The 21,691-nt window shown below is 36.7% G+C and overlaps 1 protein-coding gene across 1 annotated transcript; it reads left to right on the top strand.

Annotated features, from left to right (window-relative positions):
* Positions 1 to 12,209: 12,209 nt before the first annotated feature.
* On the top strand, positions 12,210 to 13,523 carry LOC130712821 (aspartic proteinase CDR1-like). The gene is made up of 2 exons (XM_057562637.1): positions 12,210 to 12,664; positions 12,731 to 13,523. The coding sequence occupies exons 1-2, from the start codon at positions 12,210 to 12,212 to the stop codon at positions 13,521 to 13,523; spliced, it is 1,248 nt and encodes a 415-aa protein (XP_057418620.1).
* Positions 13,524 to 21,691: the final 8,168 nt, after the last annotated feature.

The raw sequence follows: 21,691 nt of genomic DNA, 5'->3' as shown, positions 1-21,691 counted from the left end.
ACTATATCAAATATAATTGCATTTAGGGAGCTCATTAAACACTTTACCGTATACTACTTAGTTTTGCCTATTGTAGGTGAGTGCAACAATGATAAACCTCAGAGGAAGTTAGTGCAATTTGTCCATATTTATGTAAAACTCATATTGAATATTATTAAAAAACATATGTTTAATCAAAATTATAATTATTATCACCCATAAATTTCAAAATTAAACATGTTATGCATGATATTATATATATACCTTCTAATTTAATCAATTTAATTTATTTATTATCATATGTATTTAAATAGGAAAATTACTCTATGATAATCAATAACTACTTAATAAAAAAAATAGGCTTAAAGGGTCAATAGGCCCCTAAAATTGTAAAGGGAATCAGTTCCAGGACCTAGAAATATTTTTCATCAAATTGGGTCCCTAAGAAATTTTTTTTAATTCAATTAAGGACAAATGCTGCCAGACTTCAATTTTATCCTACTCAGCAATTCCACGTGACATTTTTATTTTATTTTTTAATGATAAAATTATAAAAAATTATTTTTTAATTTCAACTCATTTATTTAAGCAGAAAAAAATTAAAAAACTTAATAAAATCACCAATTTAACTATTTCAGCTCTAATTAACCAATCTCTTCGATTAAGCCCCAAATACCCAATTTGAACCCTAATTTTGCGGCAACTTCTGTTCTGAATCTCCTCCCTCCTCAACAGAAGCACCTCCTCATGTCATCCTCCAAATCCCATCCAACCCATCTCTTCACCCTTCCCACAAACTCCATTTCTTCAACTGGTGTCGTTCCCATCATTCCTCCCCTCTTTCCTCCTCTGCTTACTCCCTCATCCTCCGCACCCTCTCCCGACCTGCCTTCCTCTATCATCTCCTCAACCCCAAAATTACTTTTCCTTCACCATCGTACAACACCACCTCACCAAAACACTCCAAAATTTGAACTTTGTGTCCAATCTCAGAAACCCAGAAGGAAACACTCCTCTTCCTGCCCAATCTCAACCCAAAAATCGAACTTTTTGTCCAATCTCAACCCCCACCATACCCATAAAAGATGAACACGAAGAATGGGATTTCGATCTGTCCCAAACCAAGAAGAGGAACGATGGCTGGTTTCTGAACATGTGGTGGCGGTGCCCAAAGGCCATGGCTGAATATCTTAATCTCTTCCTCTTCTCTTCATTTTTGTCCTCTGTGGCCGCGTGGGTGTGGATACAAGTGTGCATATCCTTCAAGAGCTCGTTGAAGAAATTGTCCATGGAACCGCTTCTGGGAATCTCGCCGTTGTGGCTTTGCTGGTTGTGGCTTCTAGTTGCAGATCTGGAAAATCCGAGATTTGGATTTGGGTTTGTGATGGAGATGTTGAAAGGGTTTGGGTTTTTTCTTCTTCTTTTGGGATGAAGGGAAATACAATCTGGGTTTGGGGAAATACAAGCGTGCATGTCCTTCTTTTGTTTCTTGTTTTGAAATTTTGTTTTATCTTCATCTTCTTTGAATTTTTTTTTTCTTCACAATCAACCCAGCTTTTTCTGCAGATTATGTTAGGATTAGTTTTAATTAGAATAGGTTTTTTTATGAAATGAGATGGAAATAAAAATAAATGAATAACATTATTTTGTATTAAAAAAAAAAGATAAAAGCCATGTGGAAAAGATGACAGTGAAAAAATTAAGACACATCAGCGATAAGTACACTTTGTCCTTAATTGAATTAAAAAAAAAATTTCAAGACCCAATTTGATGAAAAAAATTTCTAGATCCTGGAACTGATTCCCTTTATAATTTCAGGGGCCTTTTGACCCATTAAGCCAAAAAATTATAAAAATAGCAATATTATGAAGAATCATTAAATTATAACCACAATATATGCGCGGCCGCTAAGTGAAATTTTTTCTTATAAAGTTGAAAGTGTTAAATTGTATTCTCTAAAAAGTACCAATGAGTCATGAAAATGTACATCCTACACTAACCTTTACCTTCAATTAGTAAGTATAAATTGAGTCTTTCTACATCTACTTTCATTCTTTTATTTTTGACAAATTTTAATTTACAAGAATTCCATTTTTATTTCTATTAAAAAATGTCAGAAGTTTGAGCAAAATGCAACTATTATATTGAAACCTAATGATTGCATAATCAGAAAATTTCAAATATGAATATGAGAATTATGTTTCCTTTTATCACATAAGTGATAGGAATCAAAATCTAAAATAGCATGTGAAAATTTAAAATATCTATCTAGAAGTTTAATGATCTGCCTATCAATTTTAAAAAGAATAATGGATCTATCTATCGTAATCTTAAGATAACTCCTTCTTGTACTCTGCAACATCAGACATATTAGAAAAGTGAAGGAAAAAAGCTGACGGGAAACACATGTGGTGTGTGCTGCATTATCTGATAAATTTTATAGAAGCATAAAAGAGGATACATGCTCATAGGATATCAATTTATAACAAAATCAATAGGATGTGATAATTTATAAAAATCATAATCACAAATTGATAAAAACCAATTAATTGCCAATGGCACAACCGGCTTCGAATCCTCCTTACCAGTTGGTGGGGAATGTTAGAATTTTAGGTCACAAATGTAACTTTTAATTGTGTTAGGGCAATTATTTAATTAGCCAAAACTAAAGTGGTCTATTTAATATTGATCTTATGGCTAAGGGTATATGTGTTATGAAAAGGTATTGTGCGGATACCATAAGGCAATATTCTAATTTGATGAGGGGCCAAATTAGAAATATTGAAAACAGAATTGTAACTGATGCAGTTACTTATAGGGTTATGGTCCCCAATTGTAGACACAACAACACAACAACGTGAAAAGTTTCTCCTCATCCCCATCAGAGAAGAACATCAGGAAACCCTAAGGGTGATCTACAATTGGAAGATCACAACCCCAGATCCTTCAACGATTCCCATGGCTCATTCAGGTACACTTCCGCTCTAGATGTTCATCATGTTTTTCGGGTATGGGTTAATCAAGTGTGGTTTAGGATTATGCTCTTATTTTCTATATGGGTAGAAAAACATGTGGTTAGGAACAAATCCTTATTTGTTAGAAACCTACAAGTGGTATCAGAGCCACCCATGCCTGATTCATGTATGAAATTAGGGTTTCAATTTTTTGGGTTATGGATTTCATGTTGTTTTTTGCCATCGGTTAAATTACCGATTAAGGATTTCATCTATGTTTCGTTGGGAATTATTGGTATACAGAAACAAAATTGGTAACAATTTGATATTCACGTTTTATATGTGCCAGTTTTTTTTGGGGGGTTTTTTAAGTTTCGTTATCGTTACTTGATTCAGTTTTTGAATGAATGAATATTGGGTTTTTTAATTCAGCGATTCAGTGAAACAACCAGTGCTTTAGAAATTTTTCCTTTTCACGTGAATTACACATTCGACATGTGTATGATAGTGATATCATATCAACCGGTGCTTGAGAATATGGCAAATTGTTTCTAATTCTTGATCTGATTGTTTAGAATTTATGTCTAGAGATATCAAATCAAAGTATCCAATTCTAATGTCAGACATGATTAAGATTTTTAGATTATATGTTTGTTACGGAAATATGGATTGGATATATGGAAAATTATTCAGTGTGATCAAATTTTGGCTATAGATTGTATTTTTATACAATTGTTTAATATTTTAAATGAGTTGATTAAAATAAGAAAGTCACAAAAGTGACCTCTTTTTATGGATATTACTCATAAGAAATATTAAAAGTTTGTGCGTGTGTATGTTTATCCATGCGAGTATTAATGGACCCCAAAGGAAAAGTTAATGCTTGACCGGATTTCATACACACCTGTGATGATAAACATGTGATAATTTTAAGGGTTTACATGTGAATGATAAATCAATCCAAAGAAGGGTTTGTTATTTGACATGATTTATTATCAATGTTTGATAATTACAACAAGAGTACCACTAGAAATTAGTATTACTATCAAAAGACATGATATTGATGGCGCACTAGGTATCTTGAGATGGGTTATGCCATTATTTGAACATATTGATGATTCAATTTTTCTTAATGTGAGTATATTTATAGTATTTGTTTTTGTTCTACATTCAGCAACTATTGGTTCGATATCTGCTAACCTGAATTCGGTTCCGGTCCTTGATGGAACAAATTTTAAGGACTGGAAAGAGAACATGGAAATTGTTCTTGGCTGCATGGATCTTGACCTTGCACTAAGGGTGGAGAAACCCGCTTCTCCTACGGAATCTAGTACCTCTGAACAGAGGAAAGATTATGAGAAGTGGGATCACTCCAATCGCATGAGTCTTATGATCATTAAGCGCGGCAATCCTGAGGTCTTTAGGGGTACTATCTCGGAAGAGATAAAAGGTGCCAAAGATTTCCTTGCTGAAATTGAAAAGCGCTTTGCAAAAAGCGATAAGGCGGAAACAAGTACTCTTCTTCAGAACTTGATTTCCATGAAATATCAGGGCAAAGGAAATATAAGGGAATACATTATGGGCATGTCAAATATTGCTTCAAAACTTAAGGCGCTAAAGCTTGAGTTGTCGGATGACTTGCTCATTCATTTAGTATTGCTTTCTCTTCCTGCACAATTCAGTCAGTTTAAGATATCTTATAACTGTCAAAAGGAGAAATGGTCTCTTAACGAGCTCATTTCATTTTGTGTGCAAGAAGAGGAAAGGTTGAAGCAAGAAAGGAAAGAAAGTGCTCATTTTGTTAGCACCTCTAAAGACAAGGCCAAGAATGAAGCTGCTGATGCTCCAGCACAAAAGAAACAGAAAGAGGATGATAACTGTTTCTTTTGCAATGTGTCTGGGCATGTGAAAAGGAACTATCCTACATATCACCCTTGGCGTGCAAGGAAAGATACATTTATGAGGTCAATTTAGCTTCAGTACCTAGAAACACTTGGTGGTTAGACTCCGGTGCAACTACTAACATCAGTGTTTCAAGGCAGAGCTGCCTGAACTACCGAAAGCCAAATGATGTTGAATGATACATTTATGTTGGAGATGGCAAGTCGGTGGAGGTGGCAGCTACAAAGCATTTTAGATTATCATTGTGTACTGGATTTTATTTGGATTTGAAAGACACTTTTATGGTACCGTCATTTAGACGGAATTTGGTTTTAGTTTCTTATATGGACATATATGGTTATTTATGTTCATTTAGAAACAATAAATTCAAGTTGTCTTTTTAACTCAAATATTGTTGGAACCGGTCCACTTATGGGATATGATAATCTATATTTGCTGATACTGTAGCTACCTATAGTGTATCTCTGAATGTGGAATCGTCCCACAGTACACCATGCCAGGTCACCTAGTATGAATGGTGTGGCTAAAAGACGAAAGCAGACTCTTAAGGATATGGTAAGGAGTATGATTTGTCATTATACTTTGCCAGAGTCACTCTACGAGAGGCACTAAAGACTGCAACTTACATTCTAAATAGAGTGTCAACTAAAGCAGCTGCCAAAACACCTTATGAGCTTTGGACTGGGCGAAAGTCTAGTTTGAAACATTTTCATGTATGGGGATGTCCAGCTGAGGCAAGGCCTTATAGGCCAAATGAAAAGAAATTGGAATCCCAAACAGTGAGCAACTACTTTATTGGTTATTCTGAAAGATCCAGGGGCTATAAATTTTATGATCCCAAATTAAAGACAATTTTTGAGACGGGAACAGTCATGTTCTTTGAGGAAATTGAGTTTGGAGGGGAGAACAAGATTAGGGACTTTGCTTTAGAGGAAGAGTCGGTAACAATTCCAAAACTGATTCATACAGTTGCTTCTGATGAAGCAAGTACAGAACCTCTACAAGACATTGTTGTTGAATCTCCTCCTACTCAAGATGATATGGTGGTTCATGAAGAACAAACTCAAGATCCTCAAGAACAAGTGTTACAAGAACCAATACCTTTGCGGAGATCCACTAGAGAAAAGAGAAATGCTATTCCAGATGATTACATAGTCTTTCTCCAAGAACATGAGGAAAATAATGGTATGATGGAAGCTGATCCAATCAACTTCCAGCAAGCCATGCAGGATTCCAACTCTGAAAAGTGGATTGAAGCAATGAAGGAAGAGTATAAGTCCATGCAAGACAATAAGGTTTGGGAACTTGTCCCATTATCGGAAGGTGTGAAACCCATTGGTTGCAAATGGATATTTAAGACCAGGCGGGATTCTAATGGTAATGTGGAGAGGTATAAGGCTCATCTTGTGGCTAAGGGTTATGCTCAAAAGGAAGGGATTGACTTTAAAGAGACTTTCTCTCCGGTTTCATCGAAAGACTCTTTTAGGACAATCATGGCTCTTGTTGCATATTATGATTTAGAACTCCATCAAATGGATGTCAAGACAGCGTTTCTCAATGACAACATATATGGTGCAACCAGAAAACTTTGCGTCAGGAGACCCAAAGAATACGGTTTGCAAATTGACAAAATCCATTTATGGACTAAAGCAGGCATCTCGTCAATGGTACCACAAATTTCATGAAGTAATTCTCTCATTCGGTTTCGAGGTGAATGTTGTTGAGGATTGTGTGTATCACAAATTCAGTGGGAGCAAGTATATTTTCCTGGTTCTGTATGTTGATGATATACTGCTTGCCACTAATGATATAGGCATGTTGCACGAAACCAAGAGATTTCTATTAAGAAATTTTGAAATGAAAGATCTTGGAGATGCTTCCTTTGTATTAGGAATTCAAATACACCGAGACCGATCCCGAGGTATTCTGGGATTGTCACAAAGGAGCTATATCAAAAGGTACTTAAAAGGTTTGGCATGCAGAATTGTACATCAGGGGATACTCCAGTTGCTAAGGGAGACAAATTTAGTCTCAATCAATGCCCAAAAGGAAACTTAGAAATTCAGGAAATGCAAAAGATTCCTTATGCATTAGCTGTAGGGAGTCTTATGTATGCCTGTTGGGATGTTAGGCAGATATTTGAGCAATCCAGGAATGGATCATTGGAAAGCAGCCAAAAGAGTTATGAGGTATTTACAGAGAACAAAAGATTATATGCTCACATATAGGAAGTCAGACCAATTAGAGATCATTGGATATTCTGACTGATTTTATGGGATGCCATGATAGTAAAAGATCCACTTCGGGCTATATTTTCATGTTGACTGGTGGTGCAGTTTCTTGGCGTAGTACCAAGCAAACTCTTATTGCTTCATCCACCATGGCAGCTGAATTTGTAGCATTTTTTGGGCATCTAACCATGGGATTTGGTTGATGAATTTTGTCACTGGGCTGCGAATTGTGGAAGGAATTGAAAGACCACTTAAGTTATACTGTGACAATAAATCAATCATCCTATTTTCAACAATAATAAGAGCTCGACCAAGTCAAAACATATTGACATCAAGTTCCTAGTTGTTAAGGAAAGGGTACAAAGTGGACAGATTTCTATAGAACACATAGGGACAAACTCCATGATAGCGGATCCTCTTACAAAAGGTCTACCGCATAAGGTCTTTCATGAGCACACTGCTCACATGGGTGTTTTGCCGTGTGAGGAATGCTTAGTTTAGTGGGAGTTAGTCATTTATAAATTTTGTGTTCTATGTTTGGTATTATGCATGCATACTCTAGTATTTGGATTTTTTTTTTTGGTTAATTATAAAGTTTGGTATTCTGTCATTTATGCTTTGTACAATAAGGTTATTGGATGATCTCACTAAAGTAAAGTAGGACCAGTTGAAAATTGACAAGTACAGGCCATCTTCTTGTGATTTTCATGCTGCACATTTCATAATGAATCTATGTCATTTAGTTATGTCAGTACTAGTAATCATTGATGGGTTTAGTTATGATTGATATAACGAAAATCGCTTTGGTTCTATGTACTGGCATGGCTAATGGACGAGATTATTTGGATATGCTTAAGGTATATAATGACATTTTTGAGCTCATAAAGTCTAACACATGTGTAGAGTTACATATGTGACCAGTGGGAGATTGTTAGAATTTTAGGTCACAAATGTAACTTTTAATTGTGTTAGGGCCATTATTTAATTAGCCAAAACTAAAGTGGTCTATTTAATATTGATCTTATGGCTAAGGGTATATGTGTTATGAAAAGGTATTGTGCGGATACCATAAGGCAATATTCTAATTTGATGAGGGGCCAAATTAGAAATATTGAAAACAGAATTGTAATTGATGCAGTTACTTATAGGGTTATGGTCCCCAATTGTAGACACAACAACACAACAACGTGAAAAGTTTCTCCTCATCCCCATCAGAGAAGAACATCAGGAAACCCTAAGGGTGATCTACAATTGGAAGATCACAACCCCAGATCCTTCAACGATTCTCATGGCTCATTCAGGTACGCTTCCGCTCTAGATCTTCATCATGTTTTTCGGGTATGGGTTAATCAAGTGTGGTTTAGGATTATGCTCTTATTTTCTATATGGGTAGAAAAACATGTGGTTAGGAACAAATCCTTATTTGTTAGAAACCTACAAGGAACCCTGCTCGAGGAGTTCCTCCGGTGCTCCTACCCAAGAGTGGACCTCTACTGACCTCCTTAGCATGTCACCGACGTCCTGCTCGGTAGTCTGGATATGCTTTCTCTTCGTTCTACCATTTTTTAACAATTTGTTTTTATAAAAACCAATTTAATATATTGAATATAATCTACCAATGGATAAAAAAGCACACTGACCTTGAAATTCTAGCACACATTTCAGAAGCAAAAGCTAGAATTTTAATTTTCCTGCATCTGGAAATAAAAACTGAAAAAAATGAGGATCCATTACAAAGTGAAAACAACAAAATTACTATACTATAGAGGGCTTAAATAATACTCACATTCTATACAGAAAGTACTAAAAACGACACTAAGTGTAATTTCAAATTCCAAATGGAACGAAACATCCTTTAGTTTAATACTACAATGAACAATTTATATCTTGCAAAAGTATGTATGGTAAAAAGTAGTGGATTAAAGAACTCTATTGTAAAGTAGTAGATTGTTCTCAACTCACAACTTGAACAATAATAGCGAGGAAGATCCAAAGCAATTTGAAAACTAATGCACCAAGTACTGGGATGAGAACAACACATGGGTAGTGAAGATTAATGGCAATCACAAAAGAGAAGGTGGTGCAGTGAATAAGTGGTAGTGAATATTTTCACATGGCTATGTATAGAGTTCTTTGGATTCAATATTGTAAGAAACAGGTGAAAGATGAAAGCTGCATCTGAGAGAAAATGAAAGGGCAGAGAGAAGGGGAAAGATGAAATTTGCATTAGATAGTAAATGAAGGGCTAGTAACGTTCTTTTTTTGTGTTTAGTAGTTGGGTTACAATTTTTATTCAGTTACAAAAGTTTTTGTTGCTTCTCTCATTAAAACACCATTTTTTTTCTTAGTAGAATCTCATTTGTATTTAATACTTAGCTCAAGTGAGCTTTACTAATATATAAAGATTAGCACTTACATATCCAGCCATGATTGTGTTGGAAATTTTAGGAAGATAAGCTGCGCCGTGGACGAACCACTGCCTTGAAAGCAAAAATTCTGGCAGACCTCCGGTGCAATCCATTGCCGGGTTTGCTCCCTAAGGTTAACACAGCTGCATGTTAGGCACTGTGCACTCAGAACCTACACATGCTGGAGTCTCTACAACAATGCTCAGAATTATAAAGAAAAGAAAGGCTCCATCACAATAATGTTTCTTCTCACTTTCTTACAATATGGCCTTATATGTCCTAAAATAATCCCAAAATCATCCCCTACCTCATTTCCTTCCCACTGCTTCATTTACAATGAAGGATCAATTGAAGAGATTTAAAAACAATGAACACCTAAGTTTTAACGTAGCCAAGGATGTTAAATGGATATCAATGGCCATTAGTACTAAGATTTCTAACGGTGGGAAAACATAAAACCGTTAGTGAATATTTGATCCTCATTAATAGATTAAAGGATGAAATAAAATCATTTAAATGTCATTATTCTATCAATCCCCCACTAATGACAAGTAAATGATTGTAAGAATTCTGAGCAAAGAAAGTTAATTTTTGTGCTTAAGTGTTAATGTCCAAAGGATTGAATTAACACGTAGTGAAGTGAGGCAACAACTTTTGTCAAAAGAGTGAACAAATCTTGAACTAGTTTGACTTGGTTGGAACCCCCACTACACACACCATAACTTTAAAATGTAGAGACTCCGCGATAGAATATTAAAGTCATTTTCCGAATTTTGGGATACATGTGAGCGTTTTAGAAAGATTGTCCAAATCTTTCATAGATGGCGGCTTTTACCATCTCACTCACATATTTATTCACATAAATTTCAAATGCGTCTTATAAGCATTTAAGTGCGTCTCACAAAGCACTTTCATACATGTCTACTGTGAATAAATGCGTCTCATAAGCATTTAAGTGCGTCTCACAAAGCACTTTCACACATGTCAATTGTGAATAAACTTCATTTTATAATCTTATTTGAAAGTAAGTCAAGTGCGTCTCAAAAACACTTTATCATAGATACATCAAGTGCGTCTCAATAGTACCACCACAAATGACTATGTATTTCTTTCAAAAACAGCATTACCTCGCGCCATAGGGATGAGAATATAATGCATAAGAGTAATTATACGGCTTAGTTTGACCAACAAATGGGTATCCACCATATTTTCCTCTTTCTCAAGGCTTAAGTCTCATCCCCCTCGACGTATCCAAGACAACTTTCTTGGTCAATTCTTTAGCAAAAAGATCAACAAAACTCTTTTATCCTCTTACATGTTCAAGGAAAATCAAACAATTCTCAATCAATTTCTTTGCAACATGTATGACATGTATTTCTCTCTATTGCAAGCATCGTTATTGCCAACTCCAGCTGCTTCTTGTGAATCACAAACACAAGCTTAAGCTCAAACTGAATCATTCATAAACCTCAAGACATCTTAATCCAATAATCATATTATAAATTCAAGATCAAAAATTTATGGACAACAACACCATGAGCATAACCTATGAAGCAATGTGCTTTAGCAACAATACTCTTTCCCTTAACATCTGGTATTTATACTTTAGTCAAATACCCCCACAATTTTATGATTTTCAAGCATATGAAAAATCATTTCAACAACACTTAAACAGTTTTCACAAATTTCATCAGAAACTTTTAAAAATATAGCAAGCATTTACGATAGAGTTCTCACACATACTATTATACATTTGAGAATTAAGCAATATATCATCAATCATTTTTTTTTAAGTTTTATTATGCCTTCCACTATATCAATTCGTATAAGAGAATAAAAATAAGAAAAGCCAACAAGTTTAGCACTTTCACAATTTCTTGGAGTGAAGTGATACTTATTTTTCCGGCTATTCACTTCCTCCTTTCTAATTTTGTTGACCAGCAGCGCCATCGGCACGAACAAGAATAAATATTTTTGCTTTCAAATTGTTGGAAATTTTAGGAAGATAAGCTGCGCCGTGGACGAACCACTGCCTTGAAAGCAAAAATTCTGGCAGACCTCCGGTGCAATCCATTGCCGGGTTTGCTCCCTAAGGTTAACACAGCTGCATGTTAGGCACTGTGCACTCAGAACCTACACATGCTGGAGTCTCTACAACAATGCTCAAAATTATAAAGAAAAGAAAGGCTCCATAACAATAATGTTTCTTCTCACTTTCTTACAATATGGCCGTATATGTCCTAAAATAATCCCAAAATCATCCCCTACCTCATTTCCTTCCCATTGCTTCAATTATAATGAAGGATCAATTGAAGAGATTTAAAAACATTGCACACCTAAGTTGTAACGTAGCCAAGGATGTTAAATGGATATCAATGGTCATTAGTACTAAGATTTCTTACGGTGGGAAAACATAAAACCGTTAGTGAATATTTGATCCTCATTAATAGATTAAAGGATGAAATAAAATCATTTAAATGTCATTATTCTATCAGATTGCATCGGTTAGAGACATTCATTCTCGAAGGGCGATCAACAATTGGCTGCTGACCAGTAACGGTTTTTCCATCAATCAAAGCCTCATATTATTGCCCGTAATCATCTTCCTGGTTACCTTCCAACCTCTCGCATTCATAATCTCATTTTCTACACATAATTTGATTATAAAAAGCCATCAAGCGTAGAACTTTGCAAACAAGTTTGGATCAAACTAGTGCAGTCTTGCCATAGCAAAAATGACTACTTTTATTTTTACACTTTTTACCCTTTGCCTCCATTGTGCTATTTCTCTCACTCAATCTCTAAACAATGGCTTTAGTGTGGAACTCATCCACCGTGACTCTTTTAAATCTCCATTCTATAATCCCTCTAAAACTCCATTCCAAAGAGTTGCTAGTGCCGTGCATCGTTCCATCAATAGTGCCAATCGTTTCAACAAAGCCTATGTTGGGAATGTTGTCCCAATAAACACAGCAGAATCAACTATAGTCCCAGACAAAGGTGAGTATCTCATGAGTTATTCAGTTGGAACCCCGCCTTTCAAGCTTTATGGTATTGTTGACACCGGTAGTGATATTGTTTGGTTGCAATGCCTACCTTGTGAAACATGTTACAAACAAACCACTCCTATCTTTGATCCATCAAAATCCAAAACTTATAGAACCATACCTTGCTCTTCTTCTAAATGTGAGTTTCTTCGTTATTCCTCTTGCTCTCATAGGCAAACTTGTCAGTACACTATCAACTATGGTGATAGGTCAAGGTCACAAGGAGATCTTAGCGTTGAAACTCTAACTTTGGAGTCCACAAGTGGCTCTCCCATCTCATTTCCAAAAACTGTGATTGGATGTGGACATAGCAATACTGTGTCGTTTCAGGGTCGAAGCTCTGGCATAGTTGGTCTCGGAGGTGGAGCTATATCTCTTATAACTCAAATCGGTTCTTCAATTGATGGGAAATTCTCCTATTGTTTGGTGCCAATGTTTTCAGCGTCTAACACCTCGAGCAAACTCAATTTTGGGGACGCTGCTATTGTTTCTGGAAAAGGAACTGTCTCAACTCCCATTTTCCATGGTGATGTTGATGTCTTTTACTACCTAACTTTGGAAGCAATTAGTGTGGGAGACAAGAGAATAGAATTTGGAAGCTCTTCCTCTGAATCTGTTCAAGAGGGAAATATCATAATTGACTCGGGCACAACGCTGACTCTATTGCCAGATAATGTTTATTCCAATTTGGAATCAGCGTTGGTGGATGCGATGAAAGAAGAGCGTGTTGAAGATCCAAGTAAACAACTGAGCCTTTGTTACAAAATTTCATCAAAACAATTAGAAATTCCTACTATCACTGCACATTTTAAGGGTGGAGATGTCACTTTGAATGCTCTCAACAGTTTTGTTCAAGTTGCTAATAGTGTTGGATGCTTCGCATTTTCCCCTTCTGAAACTGATGCCATCTTTGGGAACTTGGCACAACAAAACTTGTTGGTTGGCTATGACCTTCGGAACAAAGTTGTCTCATTTAAACCCACTGATTGTACCAAGTTGTGAATGGATGTAGCCGATCAATTTACTTAGAATTGCTTATGAATTTAAAATAAAAATTTCCAGGTTTTATATGATTTCTTGTTAACATATGTTTGTTTATGTAATTTTATCTCGCAAATTTAACTCGTAGTGATATATGGTTAAAAATCTCATTAGCTCCTAAAATTTGAATTTTCACATGATTTCAAAGAAAATAAGATGAAAAAATAGCTTTATGATTATTTCATATCAAAAATATATACTCTCTCTCTATATATATATAGTCATATGACGATTAAGTTTTAGTGAAATTATATTATATTATATCGTGTCTTTTGATATTGTTCGATCTAAGGAATAATCTTTTGTTCGAAGAGATAGCTGCACAAAGTTTGATATATCAAGTTAATTTACTTTTTGGTTTTTTAAAAAAAGCTAATTTACTTTTTATGTCCACACGAAAGGATTATAGATTGCATTTGTTGCAGTTTTTTTCTAAAATATTTTTTAACTTTAAGATCTTTGTTTCAGATTTTGAAAAATATTCTATTTAAAAAAAAACTGAATATAGATTATTTGAAAAAGTTTTTTGAATTAGCTCATATATAAAAAAATTATATTAAATGAGAGAAAATAAAAAAATTAATTAGTGTAGACAAACACAAATCGACTTATCTTATTATATTACGAAAAACAACACAAATTAATCGACATGCAATCAAAAAGAACTTGTGTAAAAAAAATACAAATCGACATATATACTTATATTGAAATCTCTACACTGTGAAAAAAATTCCTCCTGTAACCAAAAACAAATATCGAAATCTCTACAAATTAATATTTTTTAGACACCTTAAAATTAATATTTTTTGAACCTAAAACTAATTATTTTTAAATCTCAAATAAATGCACTCATATCTAATGCTCCAAATAAGGAATAAAAATATGTTATCATTATGGCTTTTAATTTATTTATCATTATGGCTCTTAATTGTGTAACAACATTTTACTTAACATTTTCAGAGCTGCATTATCTTTTCTTCATACTTTTAATTTATAAGTAATATTATTATCTTTTAGATCTATGGTACGGTGGTTTCCAAAATATTGTCTTAACATTCCTAGCTACTTTTATACATCTAGAAACAATGTTGGTTTAATCGTAAGTAAGTTTAACTTAATACGGATGAGAGTGCAAGCTCGAATCCAATAAAATTATTTTTTAGGAGGACATGTAACCGTTTTTCAAACAGGTGACGACATTCATTAAAGACTAAAAGAAATAATATAATGTTAGGTAACCACTAGGTGGTGCGTGGTGGTTAGGTCACTTCATATTCCTTAATTGAAGACGGTTTGAGGTAACGCCAATGAGGATACACCTTGGTTTTTACGAAGTCAATCTACTCTCCTGGGGTGTTAACACGAGCTCGGAGGACCTGGCTTTTGCAACAGAAACTGAGCGCATGCATTGAAGGTCGTCCTAGTGAGCTAGCAATTAAAGGCATAGCAAAACATTGATGAATTAGGGGTAGAAATGGTCGGGCGACTCTTCGTGGGCATACGACCTAGCCTACCAAAGGTCGGACCTGTGCCAGGTTTATTGGCAAACATGTCAGGCTTAGACTTTTTAAAAAGCTTGATTAGCTAAAAAAGTTAAGCCTAGCCTTACAAAAAAGCCTACTGGGCCTGATAGGTCAGCCGATTTACCTTATTATTATTGTTATAATTTAATAAATATATTATACTAATAAATTATTAAATTTAATTATAATTGTTGTTGAGGCGGCTTTGGTGGTGTTGCTATCGACGTTGGCCAATTTTAATTGAGATCCTTCTAAAAGGGTTAGACACTTGAGGTTTTGCTAGTATTGAAGCACACTCTTGTGCATGTGGGTTTTTTAGAAGGTTTTTTTTTTCCTATAGTGGTTGGCTTTTGTCCAGCTTTATGCTGACTAAGTATTGTACCATGTTGAGAGAGGTTTTTTCTCAACGTGAAGGAGGATTTCTAAACGTGCAAGAAGCATTAGGTGAGGCACGTGAGGTACTTTAGTGAATGTTTTAATCTGATCCATTTATTTAAATCTAATAGCTGAGAATCATTCTCATAATTCTCACATAAGATGAGTTTTCTTATATGAAACGTCCAAAATATATATATATATATATATATATATATATATATATATAGGGGTTTGTTAACTTACTCCCACTTGTTTTTTAGAAGGAGTAAGTTAACATTCAACACCTTTTGTGTTGGACATAAACACCATCAATTTGTTCTTCAAGATAACTAACTTCAGGGCTATTCATGTAATTCAAGCTTATTTAAATTTTAAAATTAACAATTTCTTTCTCCTAATCTTTCTCATTAATTTCAAATTAAAGTAGCTTCTTTTTCCTTTTTCTCTCTATTCCGTTTTTTTCCTCTGCAACTCTTAAAAAAAAACCTCAAAATTTCTGAAAAAGTTCCCTAGGCCAATCTTTGAACGGAAAAGGATAAACACAACTCCAAATTATGGTGACAATTATATGATGAAAACACTAATTAGCAAGAGGAATTAACAGATTTCTAGCCTTTTCACGTGATTCTCCGGCAGATAGGCATAGGCGAGAGGGCAACAAACGCTTCTGGGAATAGGCACGAACAGATGTGAGCGGTTAGGGGAGTTGCAGTTTCTTGAACAGGAAAAAAGTGAAAACCAATTTACAAATATACCCCACACGTTTTCTTATTTTAAAATTAAACAATTTGGTTTTTTTGTCCATAGGAAAAAGGTGTAGCTTGTTAACTTACTCCTTCTAAAATTCTAGTGGGTGTAAGTTAACAGCCCCCATATATATATAAATTGTTGAGAAGAATAATTAACAATCGTTGGATTAAAATAAATTGTTCAGATTCATTTGTTAATTAAAAATATCACGTGACCTTGTTCCTTACACCCACAAATCCAGGTTTGGAACCCTTTTGTTCCTATGTTCAGATCTAAATTGTTGAGATTTGAGAACAAAAGGGTTATGAAAGGGGGCGACGCTGTTCAGATCTGAGGGGACGAGCGGCGGCGGGTCTCAGAATGGAACAGGAGAGTGCGGTAGCGCACGCGACAGACTAGTAATGCATGCTCTACATTCCTATTTGCAATCGATCACACTCTCAACCCTTGTAAACCTTTAATTACTGAATTTAAGTAGGCATGGATCACATCCAATTTCTGCTAAGAGTTATATCCATGTATTTGCACAATTGCACCATCCACTTGCATAGATATAAGATAGGGATTTGGGTTTAACACCCCACCCATTAGGCCCCACGCCCCACCTGAAGGGGCGAAATTACTAAAAAACCAGTTGATTAATAACGGTAAATGATTACCCGACACTATAACGGGTAATCATTTACCGATCGTGACATATAAACTCGACAGTTTGGGTTTTGAAACCCATTATTTTCAAAACCCAAATTTCCCTCCCCAAATCACACCCTCTTCAATCTCTCTCAAAGCTCGGTTCCACCACTTCAATCATCTCAAAGGTCGGTTCTAATCATCATCAAAGCTCCCACAAAGACCCATTCCATTACATTCAAAAGGTAAGTTTTGATTTCAATGATTTTCACATTTCAAGTTTGAATTAGGTCAATGGTTGAACACTAGGGTAGTTGATTGATGATTAGAGGTAGGTTTTGTTGTGTTTTGTTGCCTGAAATTCCATGAAATGAGTACGGGCACGAGTGGGGTGCATTTGGGTCTGTTTCTGGGTTCACTGTAATATCGGAAAATCAATTTCCGATATGATAATGGAAAATGATTTTCCGATATGATAATGGAAAATGAATTTCCGATATGACAGTATGACAGTGCAGACTTCCAAAATTTATTTCCAATATTTAACCATGGCATGTATTTAACTTCCAGGATTACTTTGCTGATTTGTTGAGAATTGGAAAAGATCAAGATAGATTTGATGTGTTGTGATTAGGAAAGTTGTTTATTGTTTATTGTTTATTGGAAAAGATTAAGCGCTCAAATCATATGCTTCATGTGTTGTAATTAGGAAAGTTGTTTATTGTTTTTGTTTGCTTGTGATGATGGTTGCTTGACCTTAACACAGCTAGAAATTTAATTTAATCACATTCACATGCAAACTAACAACTAATTCTCTATATTTTCCTTTTCATATGGTTAGTTGCTAAATGATTGATTGGAAATTTCCTGATTAAGTAAAAAAATGACTCAAATGATATGCTCATATGTAAAAATGCTTTACTTATTATGACAAGTATTGTTAAATTTGTTTGTTTTGCACAGATAGCGAGAATGAAGGGCGGGAGGAAGAGGTCACGACATGCTTCTACTAGTGAGGATCCAGCGGATCGACACGAGCGCTTGCATGCTTCTACCAGGCGTGGCGACCATATTGCAGCCACTCAGGCGGTAGAGGCTTCAGCTCCGTCTCCATCCCCATCTGCTACTCCGGTCGAGGCTCCGTCAGCTACTCCGGCTCCATCTGCTACTCCGGTCGGGGCTCCGTCAGCTACCCCCGCTCCGTCTGCTACTAGGGATGCGGCTGAGCTGGATCCTACTCCGTTGTCTCCGATGGCTGAGTTACCTCGTCAGTCGTCAGGAGACATCTTCTTCTGAGCCTAGTGGCGAGGAGTCTTCTTCTTCTTCTGAGCTTAGTGGTGAGGAGGAGGAGCCTCTTATTCTCCAGGAGGAGATTGATGCTGCTGATGTTGTGCAAGATGTGGTGTAACACCCCGATTTCGGTAGCGTCACTTTAGTAACCAAAAGTAAACTTAATGCGGAAAAACGTGAATATTTTTTTTCGATAATAACTAAGACAAGACTGAAATAAATAAAACCCGAATGCGAAAAGCAATATAACTAATGTACAATATATAAACAGCCCCCGCTGTAAGTAACAACCTCGTCACGAGTAACCTCCAGTGACGGAAAAAAAAGTGCAACACCCGTAGGCAATATATACAAACCAAATGAAAAGGGTGAAGTGCCCGCAACACTATCCCTCAAAACTGAGAATCAGCTGACCCAATGGCCTGAAGATAAGACCTCCTAAGTCCAACCAACTCTCTGTGATCCCCATAAGGAAACCACACAAAAAGCTATAGGCGGATCTACCCTGTCCCCTAAGTAACAAAAGAAGCAAGACTGTCAGAGCTAAAACTCTACTCCTACACTAATCCTAACTCGAGGAGCTCATACCAACACTCAGAACTATGTGCTAGCATGATCGTCGTCTGAATCAGAATCCAGAACGACCAAGTCTATCAACCCTATCCGTCCTCCCCTCGCTCCTGCAACGCTCTCTGATGCTGGACTCACGGGCTTAGGGCCCGAACCCTGATCATCAATGATCGCAACGGAGGGTGCACTAGACCCTGCCGAAGGCACTCCCACTGGAATCTCCTCTGAGGGATCCTCCTCCTCTGAAGATGACGGTGGCGGCGGTGCTCCTCCAAGACCTGGTCCACAGTGAACGCCCGGTGGCAAGTTGAAGCTGATAGAGCATCGCCTCAACACTCCTGACCTCAAGAGTCCTCCACTATCCACGTGGTCCTCCATGATACGCCCCGAATACGTCGTTCGGTGGCTCGCGGGGTCAACCACCCACGACCCGGGGTCGTCCTGGTCAATCATCTCGTACCTAATCCCCCCCGAAGGGTGGACCATTGCGAACCAATCCGCAATGTTCATCTGACAAAAGGCGTTGTCCGCCAAAACACACACAGAAGACGCGAGGGTCAACTCTAAAGAACTATGTAGATAATAAACCCAATAGGTACAAATAATAGATAGCCACTTAGGCTTATAGCTATAGATATCATTCCTAGGGTTGCATGTTCCACAATAACATAAACGCAATAACAGCAAGTAGCATGTTCCAAATAGGTTTAACAATTAACAATCACACTCGACAACTAAATTAGTATGTATGTTGCATGATATGCAATGCAGGTTAACCCAGTCAACCAATATGCATTCCGGAACGGATGGACATCATCGGATCAGCCCTAGCACCAGCCACGGTGGGACCATTTCGGCCCGTGATGCCTCTTACTCCAACAATATCATGTAGTCAGATCAGCATAAAACCCGAAGGCCTGCCATTTCGGTCTGCTACTAAGAGTCACCTAGCAGTGCTCTTACGCGGAAATCCTGGTCTTATAACCAATTTTGGAATCCGCCGCGGTCCGGCATCTCACCGTGTTTAAACCACTTAATGAGTGCATGCAATGCAGTGATTAGCCAAACAACGTCTCCGACCTCACCCGACACGTCGCCACGTGTTCTAGCTAAATTAATGTCTCTAAAAGCTTACCCTAAGGTAAAGTCGATTCTGCGACAAAAGACACTTCTTCCCAACACACGTAATCCACGATGATCTCCAGATCATCCGACTCATCTCAATCCGATGGTCACAACTGCTCAACGAGCACAGAGTATCACACTCTCGGAAACTAACGGTTTCCCGGACTTATCCCCAGGATAGCCCACCAACACATCGCTGCTCCAACAGCATCAGAGTATCAACAAACTCAACACTTCTCGACTTCCTCAACGATTGGATCCGACGACACTTCTCGTTTTCCAAAACTAAGGTTTTCATCCGAAGCTTCCTTTCGAGTTTGTTATCTTTATTTAAAGATTTAGAGGTTGTTTAATGTCTTATGAGTTTTCTTTTCAAAATAATATCCTTTTTATTCTTATCGCAAATCCTAAAAGTTCTCGGGATCTTCAAATTCCCAAATGACTCCAGAGAATGTCTCGATCCATACAACACCACAACAAGGCCCGAATCTCATTCGTCCTTTCAAACTTTCTCAAAACTCTCAAAATAAAAATCGGCATGACCTGCCCGCTATTCTCACGATTCAGAATCTCAGAACATAGTACAAAAGCAGAATTAACTCATCATAATCAATCAACATGTCATATGTCAATATCTTAAGCAATAACCACATAGCACTTAGCATATAAGGCATGCACCACACATCCTAAATTACCCAATTAGCACTTAGCATGTCATTCACACATCAAAAACATTCAGTAGATGCATCATCTACATTGTCAGCCGAAGCCTCAGAAAACATTTTCCAATCACACACAATTCCAGTGCATAAACAGTAAACAATGTCGAAAGTATCGACCCTAAGCATTAACTAGAGATTCAGTGAGAAGCCCTCACCTGAAGGTTCTCCAGAATGATCGCCTAGAGCTTCCTCGTACTCAAAGTGTTGGTCCTCAGAGAAATCCTCAAAAGCACCTTTACAATAAAATCACAGAATACTATCAGAATCTATCGGAAACTAAGCTATCGATACTTACTAAGGTTACTCGAAGTAATCTATACTCTAAGGTACGATAATCTAGCGCGAAAGACAAGTTTTCGGAAAAGGAAAATTTCCTCCTCCCCCCCTAATAGGGCTCGGCCACTTTGTGCAATTATGGGGCTCGATTTTTCTTCGATCAAACTTGGTTCCTATGCTTTCATAAGCCGTAACTAAGGGTATTCTGAACTCGGAAAAATTATCGGATCAAAAACTGTCGCAGGGGTATTTTGGTCATGATTTTTAACTTAGGATTTTCAAAACTGAAATCCCAAAAATAAAATTTTGCAGGGACGTCACCAACGACGTTTATGACAACTAATCCTACTAGCACTAAGCTAAGGCGATAGTTTACAGCCTAAAGATTGGAACTTTACTCAAAAACTACATAAATGGGTATTTTAGGCTCAAATTGATTCCGGCGGAATTCCGGCGACATAACGGAAAATCTAATCCGGCAAAAGTGATCTTGGGCATACATAGAAGATGTTTAGAATCAGAAATGAAAGATTCAGGATAGTTTTGCAAAAACCCATAAACTATCCGCTCAGAAAACTCTACAGAAAAGCTATGGAAAAAGCGATCAGAGGTAAGGATTAGCGACTATACCTCGAAGCCTTGAAGTAGCAACTAACGGATCAACGATCAAGCAAACGATGAAGAAAAACTCTTCTTCCTTCTTCCTTGTTCTTGGCCGCGGTTTAGAGGAGAGAAAATGGAGGAAAATTGTGTTTTTTCTTCCTTTATTTGCTATATATAGAAGGTGGAAATTCGCGGGAAAATGAAAGTTTCGCGAATCCGATTTTTCCGGCGTCATTCTCCATGAATTGTTAGATATGTTTTG

This window comes from Lotus japonicus, chromosome 4 (genome assembly GCF_012489685.1).
Source record: "Lotus japonicus ecotype B-129 chromosome 4, LjGifu_v1.2".
In the NCBI taxonomy this organism is placed as follows: Eukaryota; Viridiplantae; Streptophyta; class Magnoliopsida; order Fabales; family Fabaceae; genus Lotus; species Lotus japonicus.
Note: the sequence above shows the minus strand (reverse complement) of the source record. Positions and strands in the feature narration are given on the sequence as shown.